Raw genomic sequence first — 23426 nt, 5'->3', positions numbered from 1 at the left:
CATCTGGGGTCTTAGAGGCTTGAAGTTACACAAGCCGCCGTTCAGCAGTGAGGCAACAAGTCCACATGGAAGAAGTACACTGCAGGTGCGATCATGAGGAGTCATAGGGACCAGGTAATAGACATCAGCAGACACATAGCAAACAAAAACATATTGTTGAGAATGAGGGGGGCTGGAACAGAGATCCAAACTCCATCTATAGACAATGGAACAATCCCCACACAGAGGAACCACAGGGAAGGGATGAGTCAACCAGGGTACAGTAAAGCATCAATGAAACACACTATCTTCCTCTGGTTCCTTGAGGCTTCCTCACCCCCCAATATCATGACCCCAAGGCTGCTTCTCAATTCAGACTAGTCTGGAACATGTACACAGGTATAGATAAGGGATGGGGGCTCATGACATGCAGAATCCAGGAACAGGAGTGGGAATAGTGATACCAGAAGGGTAGGGGAAAGCGGGGGAAAGGACGGAAGAAAGGGGGAACTGATCACAATGATCAATACATAACCATACACACCTCTCCAGGGGAAAGAGCAACAGAAAACATGGGAGAAGGGAGACAGTGGTCAGTGTGAGATATGAAAATAATAATTTATAATCTATCAAGGGGCTATGAGAGTGGGGAGAAGGAGGAAAAAAGAATAATTTATAATTTATCAAGAATTCATGAGGGAGGGAGGGAAAAATGAGGAGCTGATATCAAGGGCTCAAGTAGAAAGAAAATGCTTTCAAAATGATGATGGCAACAAATGTACAAGTGTGCTGGACACAATGATGAATGTATGGATTGTGATAAGAGCTGTAAAATTCCCCAATAAAACCATTAATAAAAATATAGTAAAAGAAAAAGAAAACTGCTAGAACCGATAACCTAATTTAACATTGCAGGGTACAAGATCAATGCACAAAATTCTATCCGTTTCTTCTATGCCAACAAACACTACTTTGAAAAAGAAATCAGAAACGGTGCAACTTACCATAGTTCCTCAATTGTTAAAATACCTAGAAATTAATCTAACCAGGGACATAAGTGCACAATACAATGAAAATGATAAAACCGTACTACAAAAGAGTGAAAGAGATCTACAAAAATGGGAAGGCATCCTATGTTCATGGATTGGAATTCTTAATGAAAATGTCAATTCTACCTAACGTGACCACAGATACAATGCAATTACCATATATACTTGTGTATAAGCTGAGTACTAAAAAACAGGTTCGGCTTATACACGGGTCAGTGGTACCCCAGCAAGGTGTAACATCTCGCTGGCACCCCCCCACCAAGGTAACGGAGGAGCGCCCGTTGTCTTGCAGGTGATTGCCATTTCTCCGCTGTTCATTCAAAGCCCCACTGACACTGCAGGGCTTTGAATGTTTGTTTACTCACATCTAACCAATCAGAGCCGTCCTATGATGTGTATCTTTGAATACGCCTTTTAAAGACCGTGTGCAAAGGATGTGGCATGAATGGATGTCATCTGGTCAAGCCCCACTAACAAAAGGAGGAAATCTCATGAAGCCTGACATAGAGTTAATAGCAAAGTGGGTTCGAGATGCATGGGAAGACATTCCAGAAGACATGGTGTGATGTGCCTTCCAGAAATGCAGTATTAGTAATGCTATGGATGGCAGTGAAGACTGCGCTTTGTATGAAAATGACAGCAGTGATGGTGATGACGGTGATCTCAGGGAGGACAGCGTCTATGATGACCTCACACCAGCTGAAGCTCTGCATTGGGATACGGATGATGATGAGGAATCCAGTTTTGAAGGATTTTCACTCTTTACATTTTAGCTTGGTTGCTGATTGAGCTCAGGGAATAGTACTCTTAAGGTATCATTGTTGATACCTTATTGTTTTTGTTGAACCTGTTTTCCACTTACTGTGCTGGTTTACTAATGTTAAATGACTTGTCCTTTTATTTATGTTTCTTATTTAAAATAAATATCTAAATACATTACCCCACTGATGTCTCAGTTTTTAGTCATTATATTTTCATTTGTTTTGATTATTGAGTTTTGAAACTCACCAATAGCTTCTGCATTTTCCACCCTAGGCTTATATTCGAGTCAGTCAGTTTTTCCGGTTTCCCAGGTAGTAATTAGGTCCCTCGGCTTATACTCGGGTCAGCTTATATTTGAGTATATACAGTAGATAGAAATCCAACAACATTCTTTACTGAAATGGAAACACTAAAACCAACATCATGTGGAAAGGACAGTTTAAGGAGAAATCTTGACGATGGACTTTAAGTCAAAGGCTTTGACAGTCACCAGGGGAATGAGAATATGTTAAGATGGCATCAGGGTTCAGTCCTGGGCTGACCATTCTGATATGAGCCGAGTGCCTTAATTTTGGAACACTCGTGCATGCGCGCGCGCGCACATACACACAATCCAGGCTAATGTTTGAAATATCCAGACAGTGTCCTGCTTAAGCAATGGGGAGGGCAGGCAGCCTCAGATCCTAAAACAAGGGCCCCTTGTGGTCCAGGTTTCTCAGTTACCAGGAGCAGGTCTTCATGCTGAGGATGCTCAAGGACCCCGTTCCTAACATGGGTTGAGTCTTCCCTCGTCCCAACTAGCTGAGTGGAGTTCAAATCACAGCCAGGAGTTGGCTAGAAATGTTGGGAGATTTCCCAGGACTGGTTTCCCCTAGCCTCTCTTTCCACCTGAACACCCTCTTTATTCCTCTCTTTAAGGCTTCCTCCTTTCTGTCCCTGAGACTGAGAACATAAAGTCCCATGGGAATTTTATGTCCTTCTCAAGAATAACTACCGTATATACTCGAGTATAAGCAAACCCAAACATCTGCTGAGGCACCTATTTTTACCACAAAAACTGCATTAAAAATGTGCTGAGAAACTTGGCTTATACGCGAGTATATACGGTAAGTAAGAAGGTAAAATGGGTAGAAGAGAGACCTGGGCCAATCAGACTTAACCCCACACCCTCTGCCTGTGTCCCAAACCACTTCTGGGTCTCCTCTGGCTACCTTCCTGGCAACCAAGCCCTACCTTATTCTCTCTCTCTGTGGATGTGTCTCCCATCAGATCATCTACTCCAGTTCCCATCTCAGCTCCTAATCATCTCAAGTCCCTTTCCAGAGGCCACTGTAGGTTGGATGATAAGACATGACTCTAGAAGAAGGGGGAGGAAATGGCGACCAGATAGGACTCATCCCTCCGGAGCTCCTGCTGCCAGACCAGAAAATTGGGAGGTAAGGTGAAGGAAACGGGGAGGTGGAGTCCTAAAATTAGAACTAGGGTATTAGTGTTTCTCCTGAACCCCTTTTTGTGTGGGATTTCCACTCACAACGCAAACCAAAGCACTCAAGCTTTGGGACCCGCAGGCTCCGGCTGTGCCTTTGCCGGGAATAGTGATTTCTGCAGGCAGATGCCCGAGAGGGGACAGAATCCTAGACACGGAGGGAACCTCATAAGGAGCTCTCCACACTGATGGTTGTCTTGAGCCCACGGCCAGGGGAGTGGTGGCGGGTAGCCATAATTTAGAGTAAAAGAAAAAATATTGTATTACCTTAGGAAGATTGTGGTGTGGAAGAAAACAAGCGGAAAGTTGGGAGTCCAGGGAGCAATGTAGTTCCAGTTGGCCGAGAAGGAAATAACCCCCGCTCCAAATAAGCTGAATTTCCCCTTCTGGGGGCCAGCCTGATGGCCCCCAAATTGGAGCACATCATAAGCAAAAAAAAAAAAAGGGGGGGTGTAATATATATTATTGATTTAAAACTCAAACCCAAGTTTGGTTGCTCAGCTCCAAGGAGCACATAGGGGGAAGCCCTTAACATAAATCGGCATAAGAAGCAAGATAGCTAAGGAATTGCAGAACTCAGCTACAGGGCCTGGAGGCTTTTAGCATGACAAAAACCCGCTGTAGCAAGAGTCAGCTTTAAACAGCAAGGAGCTGCACGCAGTCCAGTAACTGTGAGAGACAAATACATTTGAGTATACTCTAGCTGGCCAGAGAGATAAAAAAAATAAAATCCTCAGGCAGGCTCATCGGGCTTGCTTTTTAACTTTTTTAAATCTCCTTTTTGCCTCTTTATTGGTGTCTCCCATTCTACTGCTAACCTCCAGACCACTTCCCTTAGCCTAGGGCATTTACCCCTGCACCGCATCCAGCTAGGTGAGCTCCACCCTGTGTAGCTAAATAGGCTGGGAAAAGCCCTGCTGACTCCCACCAGGGGATACTCTCCTCAACTTCTTACTGGGCAAGTCCTGCCTGTGTATCTGGGGGCATAAGGCAGCTCGGCCAACACTCCTCAATGTTCCAAGCTGCTTCAGGAGCCTCTGCCCAACCTCCGCAACACCAAAGCAGGCAACCCTTCTGGGTTACTCCCCTGAGAGGGAAGCCACAGGAGGATAAAGTGGTAGGTTGATTCCATAGTGAAATAAGCTATAGGCAGTTCAAAAAAGTACTCCTTCAAGTCTCCCAGAAAAACGGCACCTGGCTCATCTAAAACAACGCAAAGTAAACAGCCATCAGCCCCAACGACCTCAATGAAAAAATGGGAGAAACAAAAGGCAATGCCAGAAGATGTCCTGAGCATAATGAAATGCATAGAGAAAGCAGACATTGAGCTGCCACAGAGAGAAATTTTCAGAATATTACTTGGAGTCATAGAGGATATGAGGGAAACAATAGAGAAAAAGGATGAAATGATAGAAGAGGTAAAAGCCATAAATCAAAGAGAAATACAGGAGGTTAGGGAGGAGATAACAACAACCAGTAGCACACTCATGGACCTCGAGAATCGACTGGAAGAATCAGATAACTGCATCAGTGACTTGGAGGACAACCAACCAGACTTTAACAAACGCGAACAAAAATCTAATAAGATCATCAGAGAAGCTGAAGAAAACTTAAGAGCTATGTCTGATGCTATGAAGCTGAACAACACTAGAATTATTGTCTTACTGGAGGAAGACACAAGAAAGAAGTCATCTGCAACAATAGTAAGAGAATTCTTGGAGGAAAACTTCCCCCAGCTTAATGAATGAAAACCAGGCAACCATTCAGGAGGCTGAAAGAACACCAACTAGACTGAATCCCAAGAAGAAGTCACCAAGGCACATAATAGTTAAACTATCCAACTTTGAGGAAAAGGAGAAAATCATGAGAGCAGCTAGGGAAAAACAAGTAATCACACATAAAGTTTCCCAAATAAGAATATGCTCAGACCTATCAGCAGAAACTATGAAGAAGAGGAGAGAGTGTAGTTACATATTCCAAAAATTGAAGGAAAACAATGCAAACCCAAGAATACTCTACCCAGTCAAATTATGGATCAAGATAGATGGAGAAGTAAGAGTCTTCCCAGATAAGGAAAAACTCAAAGAATACGTTAGAAGAAACCCAGCCCTACAAAAGATCCTTCCCGACCCAGTATGGGCAGAAGAACAACACTCACCAAACATAAATAAGAGACCACCACATAGAACAACCTCATCCAGAGGGCAAAAAAGAGTAAACAGCCTTCGAGATAGCATTGACTTAAATATAGAAATACTTGAAAGGCTGCTGAAGTAAGCGTAAAAAAAAATAAAGGCAAATGGGGCATATGGAAAAAGCTACGGTATACAAATATCCCTGGGGTGAGGACCAGGTAATATGGCAGGGACCAGACCAAATACAGGGATACACATGGTAGACATCTAAAAAAGGAGGTGGGAAAAAAACCCTGAAAAGAATAGATGGGGCACAGGGCACTAACCCACCCAAGGGGAGGGTATTGTTTGTGTCTCCACAGGGAAAGAGGGACCAGACTTCAATCTAATGCTCCAAGATGTGAATGCAACATGCTGGCATGGAGTGGGGAACCAGTGGAGAGGTCTGGGGGGCCGGCCCCAACCCAAACTACTAAGGGGACATCTGCCCCTCCCCTCAGAAGAATTTATATCAAAGGACAGCACTGAATCTACAGCTCTGGAAGAGGGACGTATAAGATCAGAGCACACGGGAGCAGATGAAGGGGGAGGAGGAAAGAAAGGGTGGAGCACATCATGGCCCACCAGGCCAGGAGGTCGATGTTCCCAATTAGAACAGCCAGTGGACAGTGAGGACCACATGGCTGGCCCCACTATGAAACACGACATCCCTCACTGATCCATAGCCCTACAGGGGACAACATCGGAGACACAGTGAGGGAATTGCACCCGATCAGATATGCCACACCGAGGCAAAACATCAAGGGGTGCAACAGAACAGCAAGGGAATGGAGCAGTGAGGTCCCCAGGGAAAACTGAAGGTGGATTTTGGGGCCAGGGCATGGTGCCCCAACAGACTGGACTGGAAAACACTTCTAAAGGCCAACAAACAATCCTTGAACTAACTACAAGCTTTTCTTTCTTTTTGTGTTTTGCTTTGTTTTTGTCATTGGTTTGTTGTTGTTCTGTTGTATATTGTTGCTTGGTTGTGCTCTGTCTTGTTTCTGTGCATGTTACTATCTCCGCAGGTCTGTCTAAATAAGATAGGCTAGGTGAACAATCCGAGGAGAAGAGACGGGGAGGTAGGGGGAAAGGTAGTGGTGTTAATAAACCCAGGGACAAGGGAACAACAAATGATCCAAATCAGTGGTGAGAAAGGTGTGGAAGGCCTGGTTGGGCATGATCAAGGGTAATGTAACTTAGAGGAATTGCTGAAACCCTGGTAGGGACTGAGCATGATAGTGGGACAGGAGGAAAGTTCAAGGGAAATAGAGGAAAGAGCTGGGATACAGAGGGTATTTATAGAGGTCTAGATAAAGACATGTACATATGCAAATATATTTTTACATGAGGATGGGGAAATAGATCTATGTGCATATATTTATAAGGTTAGTATTAAGGTAGCAGAGGGGTATTGGGCCTCCACTCAAGTACTCCCTCAAGGCAAGAATATTTTCTTCTATTAAATTAGCATTCTATGATGCTCACTTTCCCGACACAACCGCTGAAGACAAAGTGGGTGAACAACTAAATATGGTGAAGAAAGCTGATGGTGCCCGGCTATCAAAAGAGATAGCGTCTGGAGTCTTAAAGGCTTGAAGGTATACAAGCGGCCATCTGGCTCAGAAGCAATAAAGCCCACATGGAAGAAGCACACCAGCCTGTGTGACCACGAGGTGCTGAAGGGATCAGTTATCAGGCATCAAAGAACCAAAAATCGTATCATTTTGTGCTCACTTCCTAATATGATCGCTGAAGGCAAATGGGTGCACAAGCAAATATGGCAAAGAAAGCTGATGGTGCCTGGCTATCAAAAGATATAGCCTCTGGGGTCTTAAAGGCTTGAAGGTAAACAAGCAGCCAACTAGCTCAGAAGCAACAAAGCCCACATGGAAGAAGCACACCAGCCTGTGTGCAATCACAAGGTGCCAAGGGATCAGGTATCAGGCATCATCAGAACAAAAAATCTTACCATAGTGAATGAGCAGGGGAGTGTGGAGTGGAGACGCAAAGCCCATTTGTAGGCCACTGGACATCCCCTTACAGAAGGGTCTTGGGGAGGAGACGAGACAATCAGGGAGCGACGTAGCAATGATCAAAAATACAACTTTCCTCTAGTTCCTAAATGCTTCCTTTCCCCCGCCCTCTCACTGTCATGATCCGAATCCTACCTTGCTATCCTGACTAGACCAGAGGAGGTACACTGGTACAGATGAGAACTGGAAACACAGGGAAGTCAGGGCAGATGATCCCCTCAGGACCAGTGGTGTGAGTGGCGATACTGGGAGGGCACAGGGAGGGTGGGTTGGAAAGGGGGAACCTACTTCAAGGATTTGCATGTGACCTCCTTCCTGAGGGACATACAACAGAAAATGGGGGGAAGGGAGATGTGGGACAGAGCAAGATATGACAAAATAATAATTTATAAATTATCAGGGGTTCATGAGGGAGGGGGGAGTGGGGAGGGACGGGAAAAAATGACCTGATGCCAGGGGCTTGGGTGGAGAGCAAATGTTTTGAAAATGATGAGGGCAACGAATGTACAAATGTGCTTTACACAATTGATGTATGTATGGATTGTGATGGGAGGTGTATGAGTCCCTAATAAAATAATTTAAAAAATTTTAAAAGACATGACTCTCTTAACTATTATTTTCATTTCCCTTCCAATGCCATGCAGGGTAAAGAGGAAGGCCCTTGATGAGATGGGCTGGCACAGTGGCTGTGACAGTGGACAAGCCCAGGAACAGCTGTGAGGATGGTGCAGGGCCGGGCGGTGTTCTGTTCTGTTGGGCGCAGGGCTCCTTTGGCACCTAGCAACAGCAGCAGCAGCGACACCAGGAAGGCAGAGTGGTAAAAGACCTCAGGGCAAACCAAAAGGTCAGTGGTTCGAACCCACCTGCTCCTTTGCAGTCTCGTGCAAAGATAGGCAGTGTGCCTCCAAAAAGATTTCACCCTTGGAGACTCTGAGGCAGCGGTTCTCAGCCTGTGGTCCGAGACCCCTTTGGGGATGGCACGACACTTTCACAGGAGTCGCCTAAGACCATTGGAAAACACATATTTCCGATGGTCTTAGGAACCGAGACACCGCTCCTCTATCCATCTCCAGGCGGGTCCGCCCACATGCAGACACGCCCACCTATGAGTAGCCGGTGTGAAGACTGACCCATGCTATACCATGCTTCAAGACAAATTTCATTTATTTGTCATTAGAAATAAATATTTCACATTATATAATTATTGTTTTTATATAACCTCTTTCTCATACACATACGCGTGTTTATGAATTTGTTTCTCTAGCCTACCCAGATTAACACAGATGGATGCACTTTTGTTTATCCATTCATCGGTTGATGGTTTTAGTTTTTGCTTATTTCCCTCAAAACCCCCAAATCTTAAATAGCCTTAAGTATGTCACAAAGGACACATCTTTTTTCTTTGTAGTTAAACTAAAGATAATGGAAAGACATGGAAAGAGGTCCTAAGAGCAGGTCTTGACACAGACTCTTACTAGAAATTTCCTCAGCAGCCCTCCAGGTTCGCCCACCAGTAAAGCTCCCTCTGCTGTGGGTCCTGTCTGGTCAGTTCTGACCCATAGCAACCCTGTGCAAGACAACATCTAGATGAGCGCTCCAAATGGTTGGAGGTTGGCCAATTCTTTTGGGTACAGTGACTGTATTCTTTCCGTCTTTTTTATGTTTTCTGTGTTGTTCAGTATTTCACCCATAGAAATCTTCAACATTGCAACTTGAGGTTGGAAGTTTTTCTTCAATTCTTTCAGCCTGAGATATGCAGCGCATGTTTGTTTGTTTTTTCTTCTCGGTTTTCTAACTCCAGGCCTTTGCACAATTTATCATAAGACTTTATCTTCTGCAACCACCCGTTGAAGTCTGTTCAGGTCTTTTACATCATCGTTTCTTCCTGTCACTTTGTTCTCCCAGCATGTTTTAGAGTCTCCTCTGACATTCAGTTTGGTCTTTTGGTTTTTTGTCTTTTTACTGACCTTTGCTTATTCTTTTCTTCAGGCAGGATGTCCTTGATGTACTAATTCCACACTTGTCTGGTCTTGGGTCATTTGTGTTGGAGACGTCAGCTCTGTTCTTGAGATGGTCTCTAAGTTCAGCTGGGATAGACTCAAGGTTGTGGTTGGCTCTCATGGACTTGCTTTCCGGTTCTCCGGTGTCAGTGTGGACTTGCATAGGTGGTCTGTTTCACCCGGGTGCTGAGTGACAGCACTGAGCTTCCCATGGTCTGTGTAGTCTGTTTAATTACTGCATATCCCATCTTAAGAGGCCTATACGTCAATCATTAATGTTGTTTGAAAAAAAAAAGGCTTTTTCAATGAGGAGGTTAATCTTGCAAAATTTTGTCCTGTGATCCACAGCTTCTTTTCTTATCACTTTTTTTCCTGACTATTGATATATTTTCCAACTACTGACCCCTCTTTGTTTCCAGCTTTTACATTCCAATCATCGGTAATTATCAGTGCATTTCAATTGTGTGTTTGATCAATTTCAGACTACAGAAGTTGTAAAAAAAATCTACAACTTCTTCATGTTAAGCTAGTGATTGATGTGTACATTTGAATTATGGCCATGGTACACTGGTCTTCCTTATGGTCATAGGGATATTAACTCCTGCTTATCACTGACAGTGTTTCACTTCAAGAGAGATCTTGAACTGTGCTCTTTGACAATACATGTGATGCCAGTCCTCTTGAAGTTGTCATTCTTGGCAGAGTAAACCATATGCCTGCCAACTCAAAGTGCCCAATAACTACATTCAGCTCACTAACACCTAAGGGCTTTATCTTTAGGTGTTCCATTCTGTTTCTGATGACTTCCGATATCCTAGGTTCATACTCTCTATATTCAATGTTCTGAATATTAATAGGTATTTGCAGCTAGTCCTTATTTTTTCAAGAAAGCTCTGTTCCACCCAGGTTACTGAAGTTGACTCTACTTTGAGAAGGCAGCTCTTCATCAGTTGCATTTTGAGTTCCTTCTAGCCTGAAGGCTCATCTTCGGAGACAAATCTCAGGCAAAATTCTACTGCTATTTATATGATTTTCAGTCGCCTTTTTTCTCCCAGATGTGAGTCAGCAGGTCCTCTTTCCTAGATTATCTTAGTCTGGATGCTCCTTTTAAACTCGTCTACCCCAGTTGACAGTGCTGGTGTTTGAAATACCCGTGGCACAGCTTCAGCATCACGGTAGCACACAGGCCATCGCAATATGACAAGTGGACAGAAAAGTGATAGCAAACCACCCACAGTCATGGATTTAAGCTAACCAGTTATATTGCAGAGGCAGAATCAAATAAATGCATCCTCTAAATGGCCTAGACAAGCGCCCTCTCCAGGAAGGTGGGTCGTTGGAAGTTGTGAGTGTACCCTCACACTGCTGGTGAGGCTGTAAAACAGCACAGCCACCGTGGAACATGAAATGGTGCTTCCTAAAAAATTTGAGTCTGGCAGTACCAGCCATCTCTTTACTTGTTATTCCACCCAAAGAAGAACAGATCCACAGCACCAACAGATACAGGCAAACCCAGGTTCATCGGAGCACCATTCACAATAACGAGAAGATAAACTTCAGTACAAACGCACACAGAGGTACACTGTGGAATGTGCAAGGACAGTGAGGAGTCTGTGAAACCCCTCGTGACAGGACTGGGGGACATTGTGCTTAGTGAAAATAGTCAAACACCAAAGGCCAGATATTGTATAAAACCACTGTTTAAGAATACCAGGAAGAGATTTCACACTAAAAGAAGTAGACTTTGATTGGGGAGAGTAGAGGGAGAGAAAAGGAAGTAGCCGATGTTAACTTGGGTGAAGCAGAAGACAACACCCAACGAGAGGGAAACGGGTGACACATGTTGGAAGCAGGGCAAGACAACGGGCAGCGTGATGATGCGTTGTTGAAAGTAAGACATAGTCTGCTCTGTAAACCTTCACCTACTTAATAATAAATAGCTAAAACAACAAGTATTACTACAAAAGAAGACAAAGAAGGAAACGAAGGGGGAGGGAAGAGGAAGAGGAGGAAGAGGAGGTGGAGGAGGAGGAGGAGGAGAAGAAGGAGAAGGAGAAGAAGGAAGGAGAAGGAGGAGGAGGAGGAGGAGGAATTGTGCATGTAGGGGAGTTTGTAGACCCACCTTTGCTACTCTCTAGCTATGTGACTTGGGGCAAGTACCTTACTTCCTCTTAGCCCCTTCGAACCTCAATGTTGTCCACTATAAAAAAGGAATAGGAAAGCCTGTCTCAGGAGGCTGTAGTGAGGACTGAGGAAGATCAAGTTGATGTTTGCTCATCCCTTGCTGGATCCCTGGAATCTCCCCCATCCACTTGCAGCCCCATCCCCAAAGCTCTTCCCTCCCTGCTGGCCCTGACCTCCCCTAATAGTAGCGTAGGGGCCCAGGGTAGGTCACTCAGTGAAGGGGTGTGAGCTCTAACTGCTGACCTTGTGGTTAGCAGCCCAATATGCAACTCACTATCCCAGGATGTAAAGGTTCCAGACTCGCTGCCATGGAGTTCACGCTGATTCATAGAGACGTTTAGGGCAATGGAGAGCTCCCCTGTGGGTTTCCGAGAAAGCCTCATCTTTCCCCAGCAAGGTGGCTGGTGATTTCCAATTCCCAGCTTGGCAATTCATAGCCCAGCAAGTAACCCACTAGGCTACCAAGTTTAGAAGGCCACTCCCCCAAGGCCCAGGGATCCCCACAGAACAGCCTGAACAGCCTAGGAAACCCTATCAAGAAAAGACCAAGTTACTAATTAACAGCTCTACACAGGAGGTATAAATAGGGAGTGGAGGGGTGGGGGAGGAAGGAGCTAGGGCCCCAAACTCCCAACTTTCCCCAAGGTCCTCCCCTCCTCTGCACCCCAAGGCTCTCGGGCTCTGCATGGAGTTGCCTGTCCAGCCAGCTTGCCGTGTGGCCTGGAGCGCATGCTGACCTTTCTCTCAGCTCCAGGGTTCAGACAACCTTGAGGGAGCACGTGATCCCCATGGCTTGGCCTTTTTTTGCCCTTTAGCTGCTGGGATAGGAGGAGGGGCTGCTCAGTTACAACCCAGGGGCTGGCTAGGACCTGCTTCCGGAGCAAACACCCCCCCTCCCCCCAGTCTGCAGGAGCAAGGAAGCTTGTCACTGAGGCCCAGCCCCTTGCCACCCCTGAGGGAACTCGGGGCCTGGAGATACTCACTTATTTCCTTGGGAGACCCTTCTACCCAGTGGAATTCTTCAGGATACCTCTTCCCCTTTCTCTCAGCTCACCCAGGCCTATCTCCTGTCTTGAAAGATCAAGGGAGAAGGACGGAGAGCAGCCTCAGCTCCTGCCCACCCCAAAGGGTGCAGCAGCCTGGAGTGAGAGAGTGGAGGCAAGCAGCCTGAGACAAGAACCCAGGGGACAGGGTGCCCCGGGGAGTGGCAGCAGACTGGTGAGTCCACCTCAGGCCAGGATGATGGGAAGGGTCAGGTGAGAGGGAGGGAGGGAAGGACTGGGGAAAGGAGGCCCCGTTTTAGACCTCTGACAAGCCACATCCCCCGGATCTATGCTGAGGCAAGGGGGATCCAGGGGAAGGGATGAACACACTGATCTTTGGAGGAGATCTAAACCCAAGGCAAGATTCTGCCTTGTTAGACTTTGAGACTGAGATGTGCACTGTGCGGATGGGGGTGCACCCTAGGCCTGACAAGGTGCTGACACCCAGGGTGTCCTCAGATGCTGGCTGACCTTGCAGGTGTCTGCCTGGAATCGAACCTGCTGTCATCGAGTCCATTCTGACTCATGCAACAGAATTACAGAGTCAAACTGTAAATTTAACAGAAAAGCAAGCCAGGCCTTTCTTCCGCAGCACAATTTGATAGGTTCTAACCTTTCAGGTAGCAGCCAAGAACAGACCATTGGTGCACCCAGGGACCTCTTCCTGGGACACTCTCTTCCAATCCTGTGCATGCCGGACTCTCTCGCCATTCAGGTGTCAGCGCAAATGTTCCCTACTCTGGAGAGACCTCCCTGGCCACATGGCTAAAGTACCTCCTCCCAAGCTCTGTTGCTCGTTAGCAGGAGCTATTTTCTTCATTTCACCGCCTTCAACTGTTGGCCAGAATGCAAATTTCCATGAGAATGTGATCTTGTCTGTCACATTCACCTCCTAAAATAGGTGATATTTGTTGAATGAGGAAATCTGTGGGTGGGATGCATTTGAGAGTTTTTAAAATTATGATTTTAAACTGAGATTTAATTTACATTCCATGCAGGTTACCTAGTCCAAGTGCATGATGCAATGATTTCCAGTATACTCACAGAGTTGTGCAACTATAAACAATATAAACTTGATGAACTTCATATCACAATATAAACTTTGAGTGTGTTCATCACTCCAGAAAGATTTTTTTTAAAGCAGTATGGTGAATCCCAGAGCTCCAGTGGTACAGTGGATTGCATATTGAGCTGCTAGCCACAAGGTCAGCAGTTCAAACCCACCAGCTACTCTGTGGGAGAAAGAGGAGGCTGTCTGCTCCTATAAAGATTTAAGGTCTGGTGAACCCCCAGGAGCAGTTGTCTGAGTCAGCATTGCCTTGATGGCAGTGGATTGTGAACGGTGGGATTCTCACTCAGAGCCGCCTCTGGGGGTTCCCTGGGCATGTTTTGTTGACTTCAGCACTTGGTGTTCTTTCACACGGGCTCTAAATTTGTTTCGTTCTCCAACAACCTCTCTAAAAGACATGTTTTAGTCAGATACAGAATGCCGGAGAAGGCTTAGGCTGTGTCTCTGCGCAAACCCATTCGAATTGGTACTTGTGGCCCTGCTCCCACTAACTGTTACTCCCCATTACCTTCCCACTCCATTCCCAGCCCCACGCACCCACTGGTCTCCTTTCTGGATGGATAGACTGGGCTCTTCTTGACATGGCCTACAAATGGAACGAGAAGCCATGTAGTCTTGGAGGCATCTTTCACCTGCCCTGTGCTCAAGCCCATCCTGTGGTCGCATGTATCAGCACTTGAAGCCTCCTTGTGCACAGCTGTGTCCTCTTTGCTGCCCCTATGCATCTGCTGATGGACATTTGGGCTCTTTTCTTCTTTTGGGGGGATGGGGGGGAGGGGCGGCTATTAGAAATAATGCTGCTAGGAATGTTTGTGTGCGAGTTTGCAGGCTGTGTGCAAGTTTTAGGTCTCTTGGGTGGCATAGCTGGGGCAGAGGATCACTCTGAAGGAGCCTGGAGAGTCAGTGGGTTAAAACATTGGGTTGCTAATTTCAGAGTTGGTGGTATGGACCTAAACAGCCCTTCCTTGGGAGAAAGATGAAGTTCTCTGTGCTTATGAAGAGTTCCAGTCTCAGAAACCTTATAGAGCAGTCCTGCCCTGTCCTGTAGGGCCACTGGGAGTCGGTATCAATCTGAAAGCAGTAGGTTCAATATGTTTTATCTTACCGGCAACTCTGAGGAGAACAAAGGCTCGTGGGAAGGTTATCAGTTGGAACCTAGCCATTTCTCGAGAGAAAGATGTGGCAACCTGCTCCCATAAAGACTGCAGCCTCGGAAACCCAATGGGGCAATTCCACTCTGTCCCACAGGGTCACCGTGAGCCAGAATCCACTCAATGGGTTTGGCTTTTGCGGTCCCTGTTGAGATGGATTTGTTCTGTTGCCAGGTACCAGGGATACTTTGGGCATGGGGCTGATGCCAGGCTGAGTCTGTAAAAGCCATTTATTTACCCTGATGCTTCGGAGATAAAGGGGTCTCACAGCTGATAATGGAGTGGTTAGACAGGTTCCCAGTACACCAGGAAAAAATACCCTAACCTCTTCTCTAAATACCACCTCTCCACTTTCCATTCTGACAAAGGCCATACCTATGCACCTTGCCAACCGGTGGCTTTTTGTTTTTCTCTTCTGATTTTCTGGCTTGTGTTAAGCAAGGTTTTTTTGTTTGTTTGTTTGTTTTTCTCTCCCTAAGAAAGGTCTACTACAATTCTTCTTAGGCTAATGACACCCTTCTCCCTCTTGGTCTTACATGTGTGGCCTCTGAGATCTCTGATTATGCTGTCGGGCACAGAGGTTGACAGACAGAGACACAGCAGAAAACAAGCTGGTTCTACCCTGAACAGACAGTGCATCCATCTTCACATCCAAGGCTCCTGCCAAGACTTCTCCCTCCAAAGTGGGGCTCTTTGGAGGTGTCCAGCCTGAGCCCTCAGACAGGGCTGGACAGGAACCCCAGAAAAAGAGGCGCTGTCCCCCTTTCATCTTGGATGCGGTCATTGTGCGTCCTTGTGCATCCTAGCCAACTGCCCTGCAACAGCTGCCCCTCACAGATTTTAATTCCCCCCTCCCCTCCCCTCCCCCTCCCCGCCCACCAAGAAGCAGCCTAGCTTACTCTTCTGGGTAATCACTTAAGCTGAAAACTACTTCCAGGGTATTAGCATTTTAACTGCAAAGTGGTGGGGCCCTAAGGAGCAGAGGTGCTGCTGGTGGTGGTAGTGTGTGTGGTCGGGTCAGTTGGTTTGGGGGATTAGGATGGGCCAGCTGGTAGTGGACTCTAACTACACCAGAGGCAGCTCTTGTTCTGTGTTTCTATTTCCACTGGAAGTTGGCTCTACCTTTAACCCAAGGCATTGGCATTTTGCTTGGCAAGTGGGGGTTGGAGCTACAGAATTTACACCTGAACCCTTGCTAAGACCGGGGTGTGTGTGTGGGAAAGCTTCACATCCCAGCAGGAAGTCCCAGAGGCCCAGTTTCCTTCCCAGGCATGTAGAGGCTCAGGGCTACTCATGCTCGGAGGAGCAGAGGGATACCCATCCCTGGCTGTGCCTGATGTGCAGAGTAGAAGCTGACGAGGCATAAAGCAAGCGGCATGTCCAGACTCTCAGGCTGTAGACACAAATACCCAGGTGCCCATATAAGCGAGGCTTCTTAAGAGCTGGGCAGAGTGCCGAATCTCTCTGTGCCGCCATTTCTGGATGCATAAAATGAGAACCATAGTGCTCCTGGCCAGGGCTGCTCTTAGAAGGAAATGGGCCATGGTCCACAGCCGTACGGTACTAAGAACAGCGGCAGGCACAGAGTGAGCACGCATATGGTTGGCATTGTGGCCATGCCCGTTTTCTTTCTCGCACCGCTTCCCTGTGGCTGGGTCCTCTCTCTGGCTGAGGTCGAGTGCCCAGTTGAGTAAGGTGCCCCAGGGAGGTGCTCGTCGTCCTACGTCAGCAGAAAGAGATGGCCCCGTAGGGTGTGTGCCTATGAGAGCTCCGCAAAACCAGGCTTGGCAGCCTGTCCTTTGGCTTGGGCCTCGGCCCCCTGCCCGGTCTCTGCGCTGTCTGTATTCCTTAAAGAGTTCCGAGGGAAGGGAGCTTTCAGAAGTCAAAATACTTTAGGGGATGGGGACAGGTGCTCTCCTATTCGGAGGTCCTGTCCCTTCATTTCTCTGTAAGCCTCTGGGCAAAATGGATCTTGGGCTTTCTGAAGATATGCCGAACCCCTCCTACAAAATGCACCATCCTGTACCAAACCCACAAAATCACTGGTTCACAGTGCTGCATCGGGGAGAGATCAGTTCATAAAAACATGTGGTCAAGAGACCAAAGAAACTCAAACTCACTGCCATGCAGTCGATGGCAACTCACAGTGACCCCTAGGGCAAGGTAGAATGGCTCCCATACATTTCTGAGACTGTCACTCTTTATGGGAGTAGAAAGCCCCATCTTTCTCCTCAAAACGTGGCTAGTGGTTTTGAACTGCTGACCTTGCTGGTCATGGGACATTCCCTTCCTACAGAGCATTGTTTTGCAAATTTGAGTGCTTGATGTGAGGTTCTACATGGACCCCTACACTGCTTTCCGTCAGCAGGGACTGGGAGAGAGTGGAGGAGGAACCGCTGAGGGGACCCTGATGGTGTAGAGGCTACATGCCCCCCGCTCCTCCCCCCCCTCCCCCGCTGCTATCCAAAGGTACGTGGTTCAACCCACCAGCCAAGCTGAAAGAGGAAAGATGTGACTCTGGAAAACTTCCGGGGCAGTTCTCTGTTCTCTCGGAACACTATGAGTCTGAGTGGCCTTGGCAGAGCCCTCTAGGAAGGAGACAGGAAATGTCAGCCCCAAAGCCGGCCTGTGGCTTGGCCCAGGACTGCCCCTCTAGGGGTCTCCATGGTGGTCTCTCTACCTAAGACCTGCCTAAATCCATGTGACTCTGGAAGCCACTTTGCCAGAAGCTGGGGACTAGAGAATTCAGTGCCTCAGCCTCTGGCTGCACCTCATCTACTCCCCCACTCTGGGTCTCTGTTCGCCCATCTGCGCTGGGAGTGAATCCGACTGCTTTCCCATAAAGGCTGTGGAGGAGGAGAGATGGAGGCCATCCTTCAAAAATGCCTTCCCGGGGGCTGCCCTGTCCAGTGTGGGCCAGGAGAATGAGGGTCTAGAAAGGCACACAAAGGGGCATGCCTGGGGCCGTGCCGGAGAAAGCCCAGAACTGTGCCAGGGCAGAGGCCAGAGAGAAGTACCATCAGCAGGGAGCAGATGGAGCACCTGGCACATGCATAGAGGGCCACCTTACCAAGATCTGGGCAAGACACCTGCACCCGCGCCACCTGGTCCTTGCAGGACATCCTGTGAATCTTGGAGGAAGAAAGGCTCTGTCTTCAGGCAGGGGTCCATGCAAGAAGGCTGCCCTGGCTAACCCTGTACCACCCAGGGTTCATCAACCCTGTGGCAACTGGGGAAGGGAAAGCCAGGGTCTGCTGACCTGGAGCTGACTGCCCAAGTAAGCCCCGCTCAGCAAGCTCTGCGGAGGGGACAGCAAGCCTGCTCTGGCACCCAGCGCTGTCCTGGGCTGTCACTGCCACCTGCCTTCCACTTCACTCCCAGATCCGCCCTGGCAGCTGGGACCACTAGCAGCCTCAGGCACTCAGCGCTTCTGCCAGCTCCATCACTCCCTGTCCCCAAGGTGGGAGAAGCCCCCCCCCCGCCCCGCCCCACTCCAGAAGGAGTGCTCTTTCTGCCCTTTCTCGGAGGTGAGTGGAGGGCAGTGTCAGGTGGTCCCATCATGGAAATCCTCACGACCTCATACGTGCCTCCTCACGGATCTGTAGTGGACAGTGTCACACGCCTTTCCCCTCGTTAGTCCCCACCCTTGTAAAACAACCTAGAAGTCAGCTGAGTCTCCCGGAGCGTTTGTTCTAGAGAGCTAGCTGGGTGGGGGAGGCCGCCCTTCCGCTGGAGCGGGCGCGAAGAGGGCAGCGCTGGGCAAGGTGGGCGCAGAGGGTGCGGGGGGCTGCGGGGCGGGACGGGGCGCTGGCCGGCACTCACGTCCTCTTGAAGACGCCCCCGAAGGCGCTGCCCAGCAGCAGGCAGAGCTGCTGCGAGAAGAAGACCCAGGAGACCCGCGCGAGCGAGCTGTGCGTCTGGCAGCGCAGGTCCAGCAGCGTGGGCCCCAGGAAGGCGATGCACAGGCCGAAGCTGAAGAAGACGCTCCAGTAGGTGAGCGTGGGCTGCAGGTGGCGACGGAGCATTCCAGACACGCGCCCGTCGCAGCCCATGGCTTCGGCTCCCGGCCTCCCCGGCTCCCCGCTGCCGGAGTGCCAGTGTCGCGCGCCCGCGGGAGGGCCGGCCGGGCCGGGAGGCCGGCGGCCGGGAGGGACGGAGGGAGGGGCCGCCCGACGAGGGGCCCCGCCCTCGGGCCCGGGAGCGCGGGGGCTGTCTCTGCTGGCCAGGGGGGGGGGCGCCTCCTTGGGCGGGGGCGGGGCGCCCCCTCCCCCTCCTTCCCAAACACGTGTGCTTGTCCCCCCCCACTCCCCGTGGCGCGGGCGGGGGGCGGCCGCTCACCCCTGCGCCCCTCCTCCCCAGAGACTAGGTGTGCCAGCCTCCTTAGGTGGCCCCCAGAGTCGGAGGGTTCTGAGCGCCCTTTGTAGAGCTAGGCAAACGGAGTTCCTGCACACATGCCCCCTGCTGAGAAGGGGGGGCGCCCAGCGCTCTCCTTGGGAGCCCTATCAGCGCGCCCCCTCCCACCCCTCGCCCCGCCTGTCCCGCTCCCCCTGGTCTGGAAACTAGAGGCCTCTCCCCTCCAGCCGGAGTGGGGACGGGGGTGTGGGGTGCGAGGTGGGGACGCGGGGGCTTTCTGACAGCTCTGTCCTCCTGACTTGAGTCAAAACCTGTACTGAGTGCCCGCCACCCCGCCTTTGGAGAGTCTCCGTGGCTTTCTTGAGCCGGCGGAAGAGGCTCAGAGCATTGGCCACGCCAAGAACTCAGACTTCTTCAACCCAAGTTCCCAAGAGCCTGAGAGCGCGTCTGTGCCTGGACAGGCGGGGAGCGAGACGGGTGCCCGCCTTCTGCCCAGGGTTCCGGCTCTCGCCGGCTTCCTGGATTGGGAGCCTGGGGAGGGTGTCTGGATAGAATCTTCTGGGGAAAAAATAGGATTTGGGGGAAATTCTCTTTCTTGGGAAAAAAAAAGCTTCAAGGATGAACCTCCAGATGGGAACCCAGAGAGGAGAAGGTGGGCTGGCTCTCTGGACAGAGCTCGCTGCAGATAGAGCAGGAGAAGCTGCTTCCCGAAGATTCCACCCCCTTCCATGGGGTCCCCGGCCTGGGGCAGACAGGCTGGCAGTGGGCCTGGGGTGGGCCCTGCTCTAGAGCTGGAACAAGGATGAGTACTGCATTCCAGCAAGGAGTGGTGCCCTCCCAGGGCTGCTAACCTCAGGCTCAGCCGCTCTGCTGAGCTGTCTGCTCCCTTAAAGGGTTTTCCTTGGGAACCCACCCGGCACTTCTACCCTGCCCTTTAGGATGGCTCCAAGTCAACACAGACTTCATGGTACTGAGTTTGTGTTGTATTTGGTTTTTTTTTTGGGGGGGGGGAGGGGGCGTGGTATTGTGTTCAATTCTCAAAGGAGCCCTCGTGGAGGCATGGAGTACCCCTTGGGCTGCACCCACAAGCAGGCTGTTCAAGACCACCAGTAGCTCAGAGGGAGAAAGGTGGGGTTTTGACCCCCATAAAGAGTGACAGGCCCAGACCCCCTGGGGCAGTTCTACTCTGTCCTTATAGGGTGGATCACTAGGAGTCCGATTCCAGAATGGACTCCAGGTCCGTGAGTTTGGTTTGTATGGTATTCCTGGTGGGGTGACTCATTATATTACGGTTTGTTTGTTTTGCTTTTTACAATTCCAATCTTAAATACCGCACAGGCCCACGTCGCTGTTGTTGGTTGACTGATGTCATCACTGAGGGATGGATTGAGTCTGAGATCCGGGGAACCCTCTCCCTGAGACAATCTAATGGGAATGGAGCAGACCCCCGTGCCACTATGAGGGGGACCAACACCTGAAGACAGGGGTCTCAATGGGGTGGGTGTCACCCAGAGAAGTTGCTCCCCTCCCCTCCATAGACCACCCCCCGTCCCGTAAAGGTCATGTAGAACCCTTCCTAATGTTTTTGTACTGATGTTACTTCTAAATTACACTTCTCATTTGTCATTGAATGCATTGGTAGTGACATAAATAACTGGGAAATTTAATTTATATCTGTCAATTACAATAGTTTATGCAGACTAAACCATATGGCGGAAAGTGTCACTTTCTGACTGAAGTATTTTAGAAGGCGTGCCTGTTAGAGGATAGTATGTCAACTTGAAGGATGAAAAGGTAAGGGGTGCCATCCAACCTACCAATCAGGGCACAGCCTGAAGATGCCTCCTGGGGTGTGGCCTCCTTATATCCTGGGGAACTGGGAACTTCCAGTTCCCTCTCTGTCCCTTTGTCTTGCTGTTTGCTGGGACTCTGCCTCTGACCCTGAGCGCTGCTGGGGCCCTGCCACATTTCCACTGACCTTGAATCCACACGACTCTGTGCCCACTGCCCTGTGGTCTTCCTGTGCTCTGCATCTCTGCATGTGACTGCGTGTGAGTCTGAAGAGAGAGTTGGGGACTAGTTTTGGACGTATGCACGTGACTTGGACTGGGCTGGAGTGCTTTCTTCATCTATAATTGCTTCTTGATGTAAAGCACTTTCTTATGTTTAGACCAGGGATCCTCAAACTTTTTAAACAGGGGGCCAGTTTACTGTCCCTCAGACCGTTGGAAGGCCGGACTATAGTTTTTAAGAAACTATGAACAAGTTCCTATGCACACTGCACATATCTTATTTTGAAGTAAAAAAACAAACGGGTCAATAACACCTGGTGGGCCAAATAAATGTCCTCGGCGGGCCTCTTGTGGCCCACGGGCCATAGTCTGAAGAATCCTGGTTTAGATGAATGTCACTGGTGTGTTCTACAGACAACCTGGCCTCCAAGAGAAGGTTAAAACGTAAATCAACATAGAGTTTTTAGCCTTGTAGGTATTATTGAAGAAGAATCAGTAGCTGCAAAGTAGGGCCTTGGTGATAGAAATGATGCCAGAGATCACCTGATATAATTTTTCAAGACCAATGACTTGTTTATTGCAAATAGCCTTTGCAAACAGCATGAATAGTGATGATGCACATGGACCTTATTGGGAGGAGCACACCGGAGTCAAAGTGGAAAGGAACGATGGAGAAGCACCACATCATCAGTTGGAACAAGGCCAAGGGTGGGCTGAGAGCAGTGTCCCTATGCTAGACCAAATAGAAAGAATGAAGGAGAGCATAAGCCTTGCGTTACAGTGTCAAAGGAGGGCAATGGCAGAACTGTCGAACGAGAAAGAAAGCAGCACAAGAAGATGGAACAGAGTACCAGAGGATAAAAAAGCCAACTTCCACTGTTTTAGAAAATCACACATGCTCAGGAATCCATGGTATTGTGGGAAGGAGTCCAGGCTGCACTAAGGCCTGGCTGAGACGCAGGTGCTCGGGAAGTGATGGAGATGCTCCAAAAAGCAAATGCAGGCCGAGGAATGTTCATGGATCTACTTCAAGACATTTGGAAGACAGCTAGCTATCTGGCCCACTAACTAGAAAAGATACTTATTTGTGGCTATTCTACAAAAACCAAAAGGGTGAGTCCATAGAAAATGATCCAACAATATCATTATTTTCATGTGTGGGCAAAATTTTACTGAAGATAATTTTTAAAATGTTGGCTGCAGCAGTGTACCACAGGAAAGGACCAGATATTTAAGCCTAATGAGGAAGAGGACAAGGAATCATGTCAGATGGGTCTTAGCTGAAAGCAGAGAACATCACAAAATTTTTATCAAAAATGAAACAAACCCCTCCCCCCCCATTGTCCTTTAGCCAGTTCCAACACATAGCGACCATATAGATGGGGTAGAACTGTCCCTGTGGGTTTCTGAAGCTGTACAGCTTTACATCAGCAGAGAGTCTCATCTTTCTCCTGCAGAGTACCTGATGGGTTCGAATTGCTGACCTTGTGGTTAGCAGCTCAATTTGTATGCATTTGTATTATTATCTCTTCAGGTCTATCTAGATAAGATAGACTGGATAAGCCCGTGTGATCACGAGGTGCCAAAGGGATCAGTTATCAGGCATCAAAGAACAAAAAATCATAACATTGTGTGCTCACCTCCATGATACGATCGCTGAAGACAAACGTGTGCATAAGCAAATGTGGCGAAGAAAGCTGATGGTGTCTGGCTATCAAAAGATATAGCGTCTGGGGTCTTAAAGGCTTGAAAGTAAACAAGTGGCCATCTAGCTCAGAAGCAACAAAGCCCACATGGAAGAAGCACACCAGCCTGTGCGATCACGAGGTGTTGAAGGGATCGGGTATCAGGCATCATCAGAACAAAAAAATCTTACCATAGTGAATGAGGGATGGAGTGCGGAGTGGAGACCCAAAGCCCATTTGTAGGCCACTGGAGAGCCCCTTGCAGAGGGGTCTCGGGGAGGAGATGAGCCAGTCAGGGTGCCATGTAGCAACAATGAAAATTACAACTTTCCTCTAGTTCCTAAATGCTTCCTACCCCCACACTATCATGATCCCGATTCTACCTTGCAAGTCTGGCTAGACCAGAGGATGCACACTGGCACAGATAGGAACCAGAAACACAG

General features: G+C 48.8%; 1 protein-coding gene across 1 annotated transcript in view; it reads right to left on the bottom strand.

Annotated features, from left to right (window-relative positions):
* SLC60A1 (solute carrier family 60 member 1) overlaps positions 1-18985 on the bottom strand; it is a 45605-nt gene extending 26620 nt beyond the window's left edge. The window contains exon 1 of the mRNA XM_075542256.1: positions 18756-18985. Within this exon, the coding sequence (XP_075398371.1) occupies positions 18756-18985 (230 nt within the window). The remainder of the gene's footprint in view (positions 1-18755) is intronic.
* Positions 18986-23426: the final 4441 nt, after the last annotated feature.

This window comes from Tenrec ecaudatus, chromosome 1 (assembly GCF_050624435.1).
Source record: "Tenrec ecaudatus isolate mTenEca1 chromosome 1, mTenEca1.hap1, whole genome shotgun sequence".
Classification (NCBI taxonomy): Eukaryota; Metazoa; Chordata; class Mammalia; order Afrosoricida; family Tenrecidae; genus Tenrec; species Tenrec ecaudatus.
The sequence above is the reverse complement of the archived record's forward strand: the minus strand, read 5'-3'. Positions and strand labels throughout refer to the sequence as shown.